Source organism: Archocentrus centrarchus, chromosome 19, assembly GCF_007364275.1.
Source record: "Archocentrus centrarchus isolate MPI-CPG fArcCen1 chromosome 19, fArcCen1, whole genome shotgun sequence".
Lineage (NCBI taxonomy): Eukaryota > Metazoa > Chordata > Actinopteri > Cichliformes > Cichlidae > Archocentrus > Archocentrus centrarchus.
In genome coordinates, this window is record NC_044364.1 from 3,555,689 (window position 1) to 3,570,486 (window position 14,798).

The 14,798-nt window shown below is 40.5% G+C and overlaps 2 protein-coding genes across 4 annotated transcripts in view; both read right to left on the reverse strand.

The window, feature by feature from the left end:
- Nucleotides 1–14,798, reverse strand: part of slc39a11 (solute carrier family 39, member 11) — a 178,304-nt gene that overhangs the window by 59,343 nt on the left and 104,163 nt on the right. The gene's annotated exons all lie outside the window — the stretch shown is intronic.
- Nucleotides 3,720–5,952, reverse strand: LOC115798148 (synaptonemal complex protein 1-like). Its single transcript, XM_030754885.1, has one exon. The coding sequence runs from the start codon at nt 5,697–5,699 to the stop codon at nt 4,425–4,427; it is 1,275 nt and encodes a 424-aa protein (XP_030610745.1). The 5' UTR covers nt 5,700–5,952; the 3' UTR covers nt 3,720–4,424.

Below are 14,798 nucleotides of genomic sequence, written 5' to 3' on the forward strand. Positions count from 1 at the left end.
TATTTTTATTGTCGATTATTGTCGACTATGTCGACTAATCGTTGCAGCCCTATTGCAAACATGAAATCATGGAGAGTTTAGTCAGTTGGTGGGCTCCAGACTAAAGGAAATGTCACACATTTGCTGGGAGAAACTAGCTCAACAACTCCTGCAGGATGGTACACAGCAGGGTGGCCAGTGATGTGGTCAGTGATGTGGCCACCAAGAGGCAGCCTCCCAGAGGGTTTAAGGTCCTCTATGTGAAAGACAGTCAAGTGTTAAATTGCTGTTGTTGCTGCTCATGGTTCATACAGTTCATTAGGGCTGCATCTAACAATTATTTTTATCACTTATTCTTATGATCATTTCCTTGATTAATTTAGTTGGTGTATAAATATGGAAATGGAGAAAAGTGTCCAGCACAGTTTGCTGAAAATGACCTTAAATGCTCTGTTTTGTGTTTTGTTAAAACACCAACGGGACACACACCAAACAGTAAATGGGGGAATACTCCTGTTACTGTCCTACTTTAGTTGTGCTTTTATTCCGCCTGAGCCTGTTACCTTTGTTACAAAGAACAACATTTCTGTAGGATTTAGCTTCCACTCTTATATTCTTTCTGATTAATAATCAGTGTTCTAGCTAGCGGTTGATCGCAAGGCGCTGCGCCGGGCTGAGACGCCCTGGCGCCGGGCTGAGGATTTCACTGCTTCCCTTTCGGAGCTCTGCTGTCACTGCATTTAGCAAACACGAGCCTGCCGCATGGACTCCACCCCAGCTAGATCGCTGCTTGCGCCTGTATTATTTCACTGCAATTTACAATCTACCACAGAGCAGGGACAGTTCACAGTGTGCATGTTTGATCTCCCTACAGTCGTGCGCGTGCTTGAAATCGAAATGACAACCGGTCTTGTGCGAAATTCTGTTCCCCTGTGAAAATCTGTTCCCCCTGTGTTGGCAGCGCGCACTGCAGCCATTGAGGCTTATCCGACTGTCTTCACGGCGCTTCTGATTGATTTCTCGGTAAAACGACACTGTAAAACACTTGCTGCTAAATTAATTTGTTCCCATGTTATGGAGGGGGAACAGAATACTATGGATGGCTGAAATACTTGTTTCCCCCGTGTAACTTTGGCAAATAAAGAGCAAATGTTTTCATATTCACGGGAGTTGTCCTTGATGAGAAATCGATCAGAGGCGCTGTGAAGACTGTGGGATACGCCTCTCTGGCTGCGCACATGCATCACAGGGGGAACAGAATTTCGCACAAGACTGGCATGAACGTGAGAAGTAGTAAGAGGAAAACGAAGATCAAATGAAAATTTCAGGCATGATTTAACGAGTGGATCATCGCTGTCAAGTTTTTTCCACGCCTCCGTTGTTTGTGTGGCTGCGCGCGTTTTACTCGCTGTGCAGAGAATGTCAGCTGTTTTCTTTATGTCAGCCGTAGCCACCAGAACTAGCACACCACAGTCTGGTTGTAACCACACTAGCGGGGGCTGCCATTAGCACTAGTGATTGTTTGGCTCTTGTCCTGCTGGCAGCTGTTGCAGTGCATTGTGGGATTTGTAGTATAAGTAGTGGGAGTGCCTGCGGGCTATTAATAATAGCTATGTGAAATCATCTCGCTGGCCTTATAAAATTAGATTGCGGACATAGAGAAAAACTGCAGTACGTTAAAATGTGCAGATGAATTGCTAATACAAAAATTTTGTCTTATCTGATTACTTGATTAATTGATGGAATAATCGTTAGAATACTAAAATAATCGATAGTTGCAGCCCCACTTGTATTCAGAAAGCCATACTCAAACATTAGTTTTCAGCACCAGTGGAGCTGTGAAAGGCCTTCAAGAAAAATGACCTGCACCTCGAGAAATGTAACTACAGGTTCACAAAGACAGATTAGGCTTTAGACGTGCTTTGTGGTTACATATGTAGGCCCCTTCAAGTGGGAGCAGCTTTTAGCATTTAGCATTAGCTTGCTAATTAGCATTAGCACCCCAGGCGCCAGGCTGAAAAGAATTTCTGGCTAGAACCCTGTTAATATATATTTTAATATATTTTAATCAGAAAGAATATAGGAGAGTGGAAACAGGACACAAATAACTACATAACACCCTCAGGTTATTATTTGCTCTAGAAAACCCATTTTGTAGCCTATTAACTGGCCACATCCAGTCTGCGGGATTTATGAAGGGGATTTTATATGGCAGGTTAGACTCTCCCATTTTGATTGACACCTCATTCGGCCAATCATGTAACTGGCCGCACCAAATCACCTGACAAAGCTGCATGACTCCCTCTGGTTATTATTGTCGCTGTGAAATCCTTTTCTTAACATGATTGGCTGAATGAGGTGTCAGTCAAAATGGGAGAGTCTAACCTGCCATATAAAATCCACTTCATAAATCCCGCAGACTGGATGTGGCCAGTTAAAAAAATGGGAGGGTCGAGCCTGCCATATAAAATACACTTCAGTTAAACGGCTACAATTGTGTTTTCATCCTGCAACTTAAGAGATGTCACACTTTTGATAACTTTTGCTGCTGTTTTTGTTAACTGCTGTGGTTGATTTCTTTTATCTTAAGACTGTATTCTGCGAATACAAGTGGCAGAAATGAGTTTCCTTCGAGGGGTGGCTGGCCTCTCCCTTAGAGATAAGGTGAGAGACAGAGAGGCGAACAGGGTGAGATTAACTGTTCGCTGTAGTTCAGGGACTTGTTTCCTGTATCTGAAGAGGCATTTCCAACACAAAATGTAACAGCCATATAGGGAATTACAATAACACTTATGTGGTGACCATTTTTTTATTTGCTCCACGGTGGAGCTGAGCCGTCTGGTGTCCAGCTGTTTTTTTGTTTTGTTTTGTTTTGTTTTGTTTTGTTTTTTTTTGGGGGGGGGGGGGGGGGGGGGGTTGCTAACATTTGCTACTCCTCGATCATTTATACTTTTTTATGTTCAGAGGTTACTTCTCCTTTATTGGCTGAATCTTTTGAAACTTGCTACATGTGTTCATTGGGCAAATCTTTACAAAATGCTGCAGATGCATTGCTGATTTTTCACTTTTTACAAATTTTCAAGAAATACCGTAGATAGATGTTTAACTTCAATTGTTACTGCTCCCTCATTTTGTTGGCAAATCTTCTGAAACTTGGTATGAGCATTCATTTGGCAAAGAACTACAGAAGGTTTTAGACAGATTTTCTTTCTTTTTTTAAATGTTCAAAATTAGTAAATTTCACTTGTGAATGCAATAATTGGAGACAGACGTCACAATGTAGATTTTCAAATTGATGCCAGGGATTCATCTTCTAAAATTCTCAGATAAGGTAGTTCTTACCATAATTATGCCAATAAAAGAAAGTGACAGTATTCTTAGCATTATAATTTTGACGTTTCTTATTTCTAATTCTTAATTAGCTATTTGCTTTGAATTGATATGATGAATAAAGTGACTAAGACGCATCACTTTATTCATCATATCAGTATATGCACTTACTGACCTGGTAATTATGTTTTCTAGAACAGGGGTTTTCAAAGTATTAAAGGGTGAGCCCCCCTCCAAGGAGCACAATGCCTGCTGCGCCCCCCCCCCCCAATAATCAACCCACACACAAACAAATGCCACTACAAAACACCTTCTAATTGCTTTTATTTTAGAACCATCTTATATTTTAAAATGACACTTTATCTGAATGAAATTTAACGCATGAACATTTTAAAACATTTAATCCCATTTTAATTATTTTATCAGGGCTTTTGTATGGCAAATACGCCCTTTTTTCATTTTTCTAATGATAAGAACAACCCCAAACTCATTTTTCAACCGTTTTCTCAAACAAACGTTACATCTGAGATTCTGAGTTTAATGTTTGAGATACCAACAGTGTTTTCACATCTTATTTGTCCATTCTTTCTCTCACATCAGTAGACAGCAAGCAGATAGCTTCTTTTCCCGGTTTATTTTTTCCCTCGCACCGCGCCTCCCCTAAAGTGCTCTGGCGCCCCCTAGGGGAGGCGCGCCTCACACTTTGAAAACCGCCGTTCTAGAACATAGGCACCAGGTAGGGTTGCCACCTGCCCCGTAAAATACAGAATTGTCCTTTATTTGGCAATTAAGTGTTGCGTCCCGTATTGAACTGATACCGGACACGATTTGTTCTGTATTTTCAAAAATGTCCAATCCTCATCTCTGTCACACACACATTATTAGATCATACAGTATTATACAGAAACCCCCAACAATTAAACAACCTCCTATGAGCAAGCATGTGGCGACAGTGGGGAGGAAAACCTCCAGCTGAACCGGGCTCAGGAAGAGGCAGCCATCTGCTGCGACTGGTTGGGTAGTTGCTTAACTAATTTTAATGAACTGCTAATTTAAGATCATTTTTGAGATGGCCCAAATATAAAACCAGAGGTCTACATGGTTTTGTTGAGCATTTAGTCAGAAAAGATTCTTCTTGACTCAAGATCACTGAGTTCCCTTTTTAGGGCTTCTTGTTGTCTTCTAAGATCGTCTGTCTCAGCTCTCATTGGTGCACATTTCTCTTTGAGAGCTTTTTCTTTTTTCAATTGCTTTATCAGTTTATCCCGTTCTTTTTCCATGAGGTTGTTGTGCTGACTAATGTTTTTTTTTTCAGCCTTCAATGACTCATAGATTAGCTCAACTCTTTCCCCTTGGAGGTTTTCGCGCAACTCCGTGATTTCAGCTTGCAGAGCGGGAGCTGTCAGGCTGAGAGCTTCAATCTCAGCTCTGAGATTGTTATTTTTTTCCACCCAAGATTGTTCTTTTCGGAGCTTTGACCGTAGCCCTTCTAGCTCTCTCTCCAGAGTCCTATTTTGACTCGTCATGTAGTTTTTCTCTGCTTTCAGAGTCTTATAAGACCGCTTAGCAGCAGCTAAATCCTCTAAATTCTCATTGATGATCTGAATTTGGTGAGCTGCTTCTTCATTTCTGTGCTTTAAGGCATCTGTCTGGTGCCTCAGCACAAGATATTTTTGTCTCCAATCTTCTTCAATTTCAAACTTTGTGGAGACGCCAGCTAGTGTTATTGAAATTTTTCTGCTGTGTTCCTGCAGGACTTTCTCCTCAGCTTTAAGCTCTTCTAAAGCTCTTCTCACCTGGACATTGTTCCTAATGTCACTGATTTGAGCTTCCAAGTCCTCATTTTCTTTTTTTAAGTTCCTCACCGTCTCCAGTGTTTCTCGATTCGGATGGTAATAATATTGTTCAAAGAGACATTGCCGCTCCTGCCACAAATTCCAGCTTTGAGTCATCAGAGCCTCCATCGGGTCATTGCTGCACTTTTCTCTGAGTAAAGTGTTTGCTTCTTCAATATTGTCCTGAAGCTTCTCAATCTCTTTTTGCAAGTTGCCACACTCTTCTTGAGTGTTGGCCAAGATTTCTTTTTCAGAGTCATAACACTCAATTAAATATGTGGTGTGCTTATGCTCCTCCTTGAGTCTCTGGATTTCTTTTTTCATCTCTGTACACTTTTCCTTCATTTCTTCATTGAACTTCTTTAGAGCCTCGCAGTTTTCCTCTAACTCCGTTTTATTTCCGAGTGTTTCCTGCAGGCCTTGAAGCTCCTTCTGGAGTGCCTCATGTTCTTGAGTTAAAGCTTCATTTTCTGCTTTAATTTTGTCAGAGCTGTCTGTGTTCATGGAGCACTCTGTGGTTTCAGAAGACGTAACGTTCTGTTTGTTGTGACTCATTTTTTTTTTTTTTGAAAATCACTGAAACTTTAGTTTGTATTCATCAAGAAAAAAACAGTTCCAAGCTGTGCTGACGTTTTCACTCGCGCAGATCAGTAAGTTAGTTCTGTAGTAGCAGGGCATTACCCTACATTACACTGCCTAGTGAATCACCCTTTAAGCTTTAATCCTAGATCAGAGTGACAGAATGATGACATCACAGAAGACACAGAACCTCTTGCATGCTGAAGACAAATCCACCAATCAGTTTAAAGTTCAATCTGCCAATCAGAATGCTTGTATACATTTAAATCCACCAACTGAAAACAGCAGTCAGGTGCACTTTGTGGCAAATCCCTGTTAAATTTGCCTCGATGCACCTGTCAAACAACTGTTTCTAAATCAAAAACCGTAGCTCCTATCAAAATACTGTTTGAACTGTGAGCATCACAAGGACCTGCTCTAAACAGCACTGTATTTTTTATTTACCTGGTGTTAAAACTGTTGTCATAGGAGCAGTTTAAAAAAAGGGACTTGTTGCTGGTTATGAGAAAATCTCTTTTCTAAAATTACATTGTTCTTAATGAAGGAGTTGGAAGGTACTGCCTCTACTTGGAGCCTTACACTTTGAAATATTTACATCTCTTAGGGTGGAAAGACACATTGTTTGAAAGAAGAGGAGCTGCTCTACATTTTGAGGGTAAAATGATGGCTGTAGAATGAACACTGTGGACGCAGTGGCAGTTTAAAAAGAAAAATTTGAAGTCTCCCACTCTGTCAGCTGGAGCTCTCAGTCTAACTGCCAACATTCCATCCAATACACACCCATTCTACCCTCTGAGAGGGGTGAAAAAATACATCAAACTTAAAGACTGGAAACATTTTAACCTTTTACCTCCAAACATGTCCAACGAGTACTTCGAAAGTGCCGGAATTTGCGGACTTCCGGTCACAAATACCGTAATACCACTAATGACTTAAGTGCAATTTCTGAGCTTTCAGGAACCGTTTAAAGTTTTTCGATAGCATGAATGGACGCGGAGTTACGGTGAAAAGCCAGCTGATCAAGTTCCTTGGACCAGCTGGCTCTGCGTTGAGAGCATACCTGTCAAGTGTCCCGTTTTGGCCGGGAAATTCCCGTATTTCCCTCCTCTGTCCCGGCGTCATCCCGTAATTTTATTTCCCGTATTTTCAGTTTTCCATTTTCTTTCTTTCTTTTTTTTTTTTAAAGCATTCCCGTGCTGCTCCAAACTGAATTGTCACTATCACTAGGTTAGTGCCGACAGCGGGAACAAACCCGTAAAAACAAATGGACCTCAGTGCGCCCTTTTCACAGAGTTCGGTGACGTGTTTCCGGTTTAGTTTAGCAGCGTAAAAAGATCCGCGCTAGGGCTTAGTGTTGCCAACTTAGCGTTTTGGTTTTTTTGGGGGGCCCATAAAGCGATATAGCGACAGCGAAATCCTTTCACCGTGTTTTGTGTACTTAAAGCCTTCTTACTGCGTCCCTTCGTACGCTTTGGCATCACCCAGACCTCACTTTGTCTCCACCCTCCAACCCCCGAACCGCACTTAAACACAGAGCCTGCCCACGCGCTCCCTCTGCTCTCATCCCCGGTCCTCGCTTCGGCCTTTATCAACCTTTGAGACAGCCGACAGCGAGTTTTCTTACACAAGTTGGCAACAGTGGCCCAGATAAAGGAGGAGGGTTGAATGTAGCTGGCAGTCTCACCCCACAGTGTTTTCATTAAATTTGATACTGTATTCTAACGTTAAACAATATGGGACAAAATTGATCTATGTAATGTGGGTCTAGGCAAAGCATATAGGCCTAATGTATATTAGGCCTATATGCTTTATGTATGTTTTATATGCTATATGTATGTTTTTTTTTTTTTAATTAAAATCTAAGGAGCCATTTGGGAGCCGAGCCTAAAGAGCCGGCTCTCTGGAAAGAGCCGGCATTCCCATCACTAGTCTGTAGCTGAAACTATGTGGAATAGTTGAAAGAGGAGTTGAAGACTCTCCCCATTAATTACTTATTTTTATTTTTATTTTTATTATATGTGTGTGTGTATATATGGTTGCAGGTACAAAATACATTTCACTGTGCATTGTACTGTGTATAACTGCACATGTGACAAATAAACACTATCTTATCTTTCAAATGAATGGGAATTTTTTTTTGGAAAAAAGTTAAATAATTTAAAACTTATAATGGTTAGAAATGAGCAAAATTCAAGCACGCATCCCCCAAAGAAGAGGAATCAAATGACAATAACCTGCCTTATTTTACAGTTACGCATCAGGGCTCTTAGAAAAGAGCAGCCGTTTTGTGTGAATACATGTGAGGATGACTGATTTAGTCACTTCAGTTTAATTTAATTAAATTTGTATTCCTTCCAAAAAACTCCTTTATCTGGTGGAGTCACTCATTTTGGCCTCATGTGCAGCCCTGTGTCCTGTTACAGATTTATTATATGAAAAGTGCTGCTGCACAAGACTTCACACGTTTTACAATGTGGGAAAAAAGTATTGAATCTTAGTTCAGTAACAGTTATAATCCCAGTTTAGTAGTTTAACTTTGCACAGGTTATATAATCAATATATCTTTAAAGTCCTGAAGGAATACACTCATGGTATATGTTTGGCTTAGAGTGTTGCTGTGTGTGTGTGCGTGTGAATCTGTGTGTGTGAATGAGAGTTATAGCCCAGTAAGTTCCTTCTCTTCTTTTTTCTTTTCTTTAAATTGCACAGATATGGTTATTGATAAGGGTATGAAGGTCGAAAAATTCTCACAAGGAAGTTTTCGCTTCCAGTCCATATGAGAGATAAGCCAATCACAGATGGATAAAAGACAAAAAAAACCCCTGAAAAAATCACAGGAGTTCATTGATTTAAAAATAATAAATAAATAAATAAAGCCAGTATAATAGAGTAATGTATTGAAAGTCCCAAATTGAAGTATTTTTTTTTGCAAATTATTAGAGGTCATTTTTTCCAGAAGATTGTTGTTAAATTTCAAGAAAACATTTCCATGAGAAACTCAGTTCTAGTAAAACCTTAAAAGAAACGTTAGGAAAAAAAAAGCTTGTAAATACTTTGTGAAACGGCCGAATCGGAGACACAAAACAAAGTGCCAAACCTGGAGCTGCTGCTCTGTTACAAAGCAAAACAGAGAGAACTAAAAACCTATTTATTTGCCCATGTAGGATAAAATACAAGTTACCGATTTACACTTCTGTGCATTTACATTTCTTCATTTGGTAGATTTGTTTAAAGCTAAGATTTGAAAAAAAGAAAAGAGCACTGATCATTTTGAATTTTGGATGTCTGAACAAATTGACAATAGATCAAGCATTAAAGGAAAAATCCAAAAAGCAAATAATATAAAAATCAGTATGCCCTTTAGATAAATAAGCTCAATTGAGGTAAATTAATGAGACACAAACAGAGTTTATGTCTCAAAAGGAGGGAGAAAATTAAAGATTTAACTAACAAAAAGCTCTCAGTTTCATTCCAACAGGAGCCTGAACAACATCACTGGGGCTGCAGGAGACTGGACCCTGATCAGTTACCAATAAAGAAACTCTACAAGGTGATTCAAGCTCATACCAAGATCTCCTGAACAGACTGACAGCTTCACACACTCATAAAACAAAGGCTCCTGGTTCCACAGGAAGGACGAGGAGGCCAACCATCTCACAAACAGGTGACCTGAGAGTTCTTGACCAATGACCTCTGTGTAAAGTCTGAGCCCAGGGGGAGGGTCAACAACAGGTGACCTCTCCGACGTGGGGGTTGATAACAGGTGTGACCAGTCACAGGGTCTCAGTGAAGAACCAGAACACATTAGAGGGTCAAAGGTCAAAGAACTCCCAGGAAGAAAGCAATTGATTTCAATGTTTTAATTTCAGTTATGCTATATTCAGTAGTATGACTCATAACTACTATTGTAAGGCCACCCCTACAGGGGCCAGAATTTTGTGGTTTCAGGAGTATAATTTGTTTGACGCTCCCTTAAACACTAACTATTGTTTTCTCTTATTAATTCCCATGAGGCCAAAGGGGGACACGCCCTGATTTCAGTTTAGACGACCAAAGATACCAAGTCTGCAGCGAGCTGCATGCAAGGTCAACAACGATGGTGTTGCATGAACTCTGACCCTAAAACTATCTACGTTTTGATTAAAGAGTTTGTCCTTAACATTTTTATTTTTATTTGTTTTGTGGTGAAATCCCACTGCAGGGGTTTAGATTTAAAAATATAGAACTACACAGTGAGAAATAAAAAATAGTCAAAGCCTCTGTTTCACTGGCAGAGTAGTAACAACTGCTGATGTTGTGTTAGGTCAAGGTTATGCATTTTTCCCCTTCACGATTTAGTAACCTGAGGTTTATAAAGCCATATTTCGTTTCCATAATTATGCTTTTTTTTGGGTACAGTAGTAAATTAGTAGTATATTAAAATGGTAAGATCATTTTTCTCAGGCTGATTAACAAAATAAAAGATTTATAACTAAAAGTCATTGAATAAATACATCCTTAGAATATTTATGAGCATTTTGATGTCCTGTCTTAGTTTGTGTAAATTTAATTATTGACCCACAGGACCTGCAGTTCATGGTGTTTTGTTTCATTGACAGGGAAAAATTGGAACTTTCTTCACTGGACTTTTTCCACAGGTACCTGAGATCATACCTGAGACATGGAAACTAACCAGGATGACGGCCAGATGTGAACAGCTGTGTCTAAAGAGGTGCAGGGATGCATCTCCAGGGATGAGTGCTGACTACTGTGGTTTGAACATCCATGGTGAATATGAGCAGGCTGTGCTGAAGGCTGTGCTGAAGGCTGCATATATAACTGTTACCTGTGCACTGATCAGTGATCATTTCTTTATGTTTGCAGTAAGATTTTCATCATGGAACTGGATTTGATCCTGAAGGGATGCAATCCACATTTTTAATGAATTTGAGGCAAAATATTAGATAGTAACTGTTTCATGTTACTGTTTGTCCTGTGGGCCAATTTATATGCAGAATTTACTTTGGACTGATTAAATTTAAATGCTAATCCACTTCACTGAACAACATTGACACACCAAAGACTAATGCTTGTTTTCTTTTTGTTTTTCAGGCCATAAGAAAGTACAGAAAGCAGGTACATCCATTATAAATATGACATTATTAAACTCTAATTTTTTTTGCTAAATTTACAATCACAATAGTATAAGATTAATTTTCACAAAAATCCTCCTCTGGCTCTTAACATCAGTGCAGTCCTGGCTGACCACCTGAGGTCAGGCTGGTGAAGTCGACCTCAGAAATGTCTGAGGTCAAAAGGGAGATTGAAGGGATATTCATGGTATATGTTTGCCCTTATTTGCCTGAGAAATCTGTCTTAGACTGGAAGATAAACATAACTGATTAAAAATACAGAAGCTTATAATGTTTCGTGTCATCAGGAACTTTGTGTTCTGACTGGGTAATGGTCAGCCGCTCATGGAGACTACACAATGATAGAAATGGAGACTTCGAGGTCACCTGAATACTAAGCGGTTGAAATTCTCTGTTTTCCACGTTTTGTTTTCTGTAATGATGTAACCAAGACAGATAAGCTGTGACTATATGAAACTGAACTGAAAGACTGTGTCAGTACTTCATGTCTATCCAGTAAAACACTGGGAATGGCGTGCGGTTCTGACGCAGATTAACTTGTAAAACTGTGACAAATGGCTAATTAAATGTAATAATTGGACTCCTTATTCCGTTGTGTTGTCTCATTCCTGTTCGATAAACAAACATGCAGAAGCCTAAAAGGCTTAAGCAGCAACTCATGTTTTTTTTAAATTTCTTCAGTACGTAAAGAAGACTTAATCATTATATGGAATGGCACTTTTCAGAATCATGCACATACTTCATCCTTTTAGATGTTGATTACTTTGCTCACTATTTCTGGGTAGCTGGATTTATAATAATGCAGTTTATCTGCAAAATAACAGCTAAAGCTTTAAAAAAAAAAAGGAGTACAAAGTACAGTATTTGCATCCAAAGTACAGTGGAGTAGAAAGTAGCATACTGTAGCATATAAATACTTAAAGCTCATGTACTGCACAGTAAGCTGATATTTTAGTAAAGTATTCGAGTAAATATAGTAAATTACATATGTAACTCAAATAACCACTCGATACACCCGATACAACCAGCATCTTTCAATGCACAACAAATCAAACTTTGAAGCAGATGGGAGTAGAAGTGTGTAAGGGAGGTGTAGGTTACGTATGAGAACAGCAAGACAGTGATGAGGTGCTAGGAGGGGCAGATGGGATTAAGGAAGGGGTGGGAGTGCATCAGGAATCGACTCTGAGCCCCTTCTTGTTTGCGGTGGTGATGGACGGGCTGACAGATGAGGTCAGGCAGGAGTCTTCGTTGACTATGATGTGTGCAGATGACAATGTGATCTGTAGTAAGAGTAGGGACCAGGTGGAAGAAAGCCTGGGGAGGTGCAGCTAGGTTCTGGAGAGAAGAAAAATGAAAGTCAGTGTACGTGTGTGAACGAGAGGGAGACAGGTGGAAAAGGTGATCACAGGTAGTGAAGGTAGATGATTTTAAATACCTGGGACCAGCCATCCAAAGCAAAGGACAGCATGAGAGAGGTGAAGAGAGAAGAGGAGAGAGTGCGCAGGGTGGAGACGAGTGTCAGGAGATTTGTGACAGAAGCAAGAGTGAAAGGGAAGGTTTATAAGGTGGTAGTGAGACCTGCCATGATGTATGATTTGAAGACAGTGACACTGACACAAAGACAGGAGGCAGAGCTGAAGATGCTCAGATCTTCACTGGGAGAGCCCTGGATGGACGGGACTAAAAACAAGTGGATCTGAGGGACAGCTCACGTTGAGCTGTTTGGAGACAAAGTTAGAGAAGCAAAGTTTTTTTTTTGTTGTTTTGCATTTTTGGCCACAGCGGCTTTTATCGGCAGTGGAGGGAAACAGGAAATGGGGGAAGGATACAGGGGAAGACATGCGGGCAAGCTGGCAACAGACCGGGACTCAAACCCGTGCAACCTGCACCACAACGCGGCATATACATGTGGTCGCCTGCTCCACCACCGAGCCACCCGGGCACTCGTAGAGAGGCAAAGTTAAGATGGTTTGGACATGTGCAGAGGAGGGATAGTGGATATATTGGACAAAGGATGTTGAATATGGAGCTGTGAGGCAGAGAAGTGAAGGAGGACATGCAGGGGGTTGGTGTGAAATAAGGGCAGATGACCCGCTGTGGTGACGCTTAAAGCGATGAACCAAAAGAAGAAGATGTAAGCTTTAAATTTCCAAAAGTTTAACAAAAAGACACTTTCCCCTTACCTTTGAAAATAATCTCATCTTCTCCTGCTCTCTTTTTTTCACATCTTTCTCTGTCTCTGATTGGTTCGGGTTTTTCTCCCTGCTGTACCTTTAGCTAGCAGAAAGACTGATCCAAACTGCACAGAGCCAGTTTGTGTGTTTGTTTGTTGAGCCATTTGAAACATTGTATTGGAAATTAGCCCAGGCTGCAGCACATCAAAAATGAACTCGCTTGACAGTTTTCTTATTAAACTGCCATCTGATACACTAGTGCAAGTGCAGTGCAATTATGTACACAGGCTTATTTACCTGGATTAAAACTACTCTTCACATGTAAAGTCTATGGAGTCCCCATGCAATTAATTCACTTCACCTTTCTATAATCTTTCCCCCATCAATACTGCCTGCAACTTATTATTTTAATGGTTTAATTAGCATATGTTGCACATCCAATACAGTGTGAGTTTCCTTAAATGTCAACTGCATGCCCCGTGTTTACCTGCTTTCCTGTTCCAGTAATTCCAGTCAACACAAGTGAGGAGGAAGTGCCAACAAATACGTCATAAGGTACCACCAAGCTATACACAAATTATATTAATCAGAATTTAAGCTGATAAAAAACTGTGTAAATAATTAAAAGTATATTAATGGCTGTAGACAGAAAATCTGTACATGAGATGGCTCCAAATAAATGTGCTGGAACGGTTTGCATTAGCATGTTTCATAAAAGCATGCTTTCCTTGAATGCGGCTGTTTTAAGGGTTATGATTACTGACAGTGCTCCTTTTATCAAAAACACAAATTACAAGTTGAAAAGGAAGGAAGATTTGCCTTCATCTCTGCTGCTATAGAGAAACAACAGAGAAAAATTTGGGAAAAAAAGAGGAAAGCTTAGCTCAGTAAGTCTGCTGGTGAGAGAGAAAAAAAGCTCTGGACGCACATGTTTTTTCATGTTGGACAGCATGCTGATTCAGTGGTTGCAAAGAACCCCGCTGAGGTGGAGGAACTGTAAAGACACGGAGAGATTTCACAGAGATTTCTGCAACTAATTAACTGCTGCGGTTTGCGTTCCCTCCAAACTTCTCAAGATTGACACGCTCCAACAGAACAAGAAAGAAAAGAAGTTCAGGGCGAGTTCTCGATTTTTCACTGTTCTTCCTTCCTGCTCTCCCTCTCAGAGAACCACACACAGAGGGAGATGAGAATAAATAATACAGGAGGAGAGGTGTGCGTGTGGTGAAACACTACATTAAGTTCAGCGTCTGTGAGATTCGTCTTGTTTACCCCTTCGGTCTCCCTCTACAGGCAACATCCATTTCTCTATCACCTTCATGAGACGTGCCTCCTTCCTTCCTCTGAGGCTTAACAGATGACGAAGAAGCATTAGTGTCCCTCATCAAAAGAAATGAACTGGGCCAAAACACAGCAGCAGGAAATTCAGCAGCAGCAGCAGCAAAGAGATTAGAGGAGCAGCTTTTGCCCACAAGGTTGTTTGAATTTAGACCACCTGAAAAAAATGTCAGAGTACTTCCATAACAGCGCTTGAGAAAAGAACTGCACACTTATCTTCGCCATTTCTTATATTTCACACTGACATCTAAGTTTTAGTTGTTTTTCTGCACCAGTGGTGCCTCGTACATCGGAGTCCTCCTGGTGGGTCTGTGTGAGTGGGCTCTAAAAGTAATGCCATTGCTCCAGTGGACCCGCGGAGACTTAACCAGCTGGTGGGTGGATGTTGTCCGAGTTTACCGGCCAGTGAATTAAATGTGCGACCCACG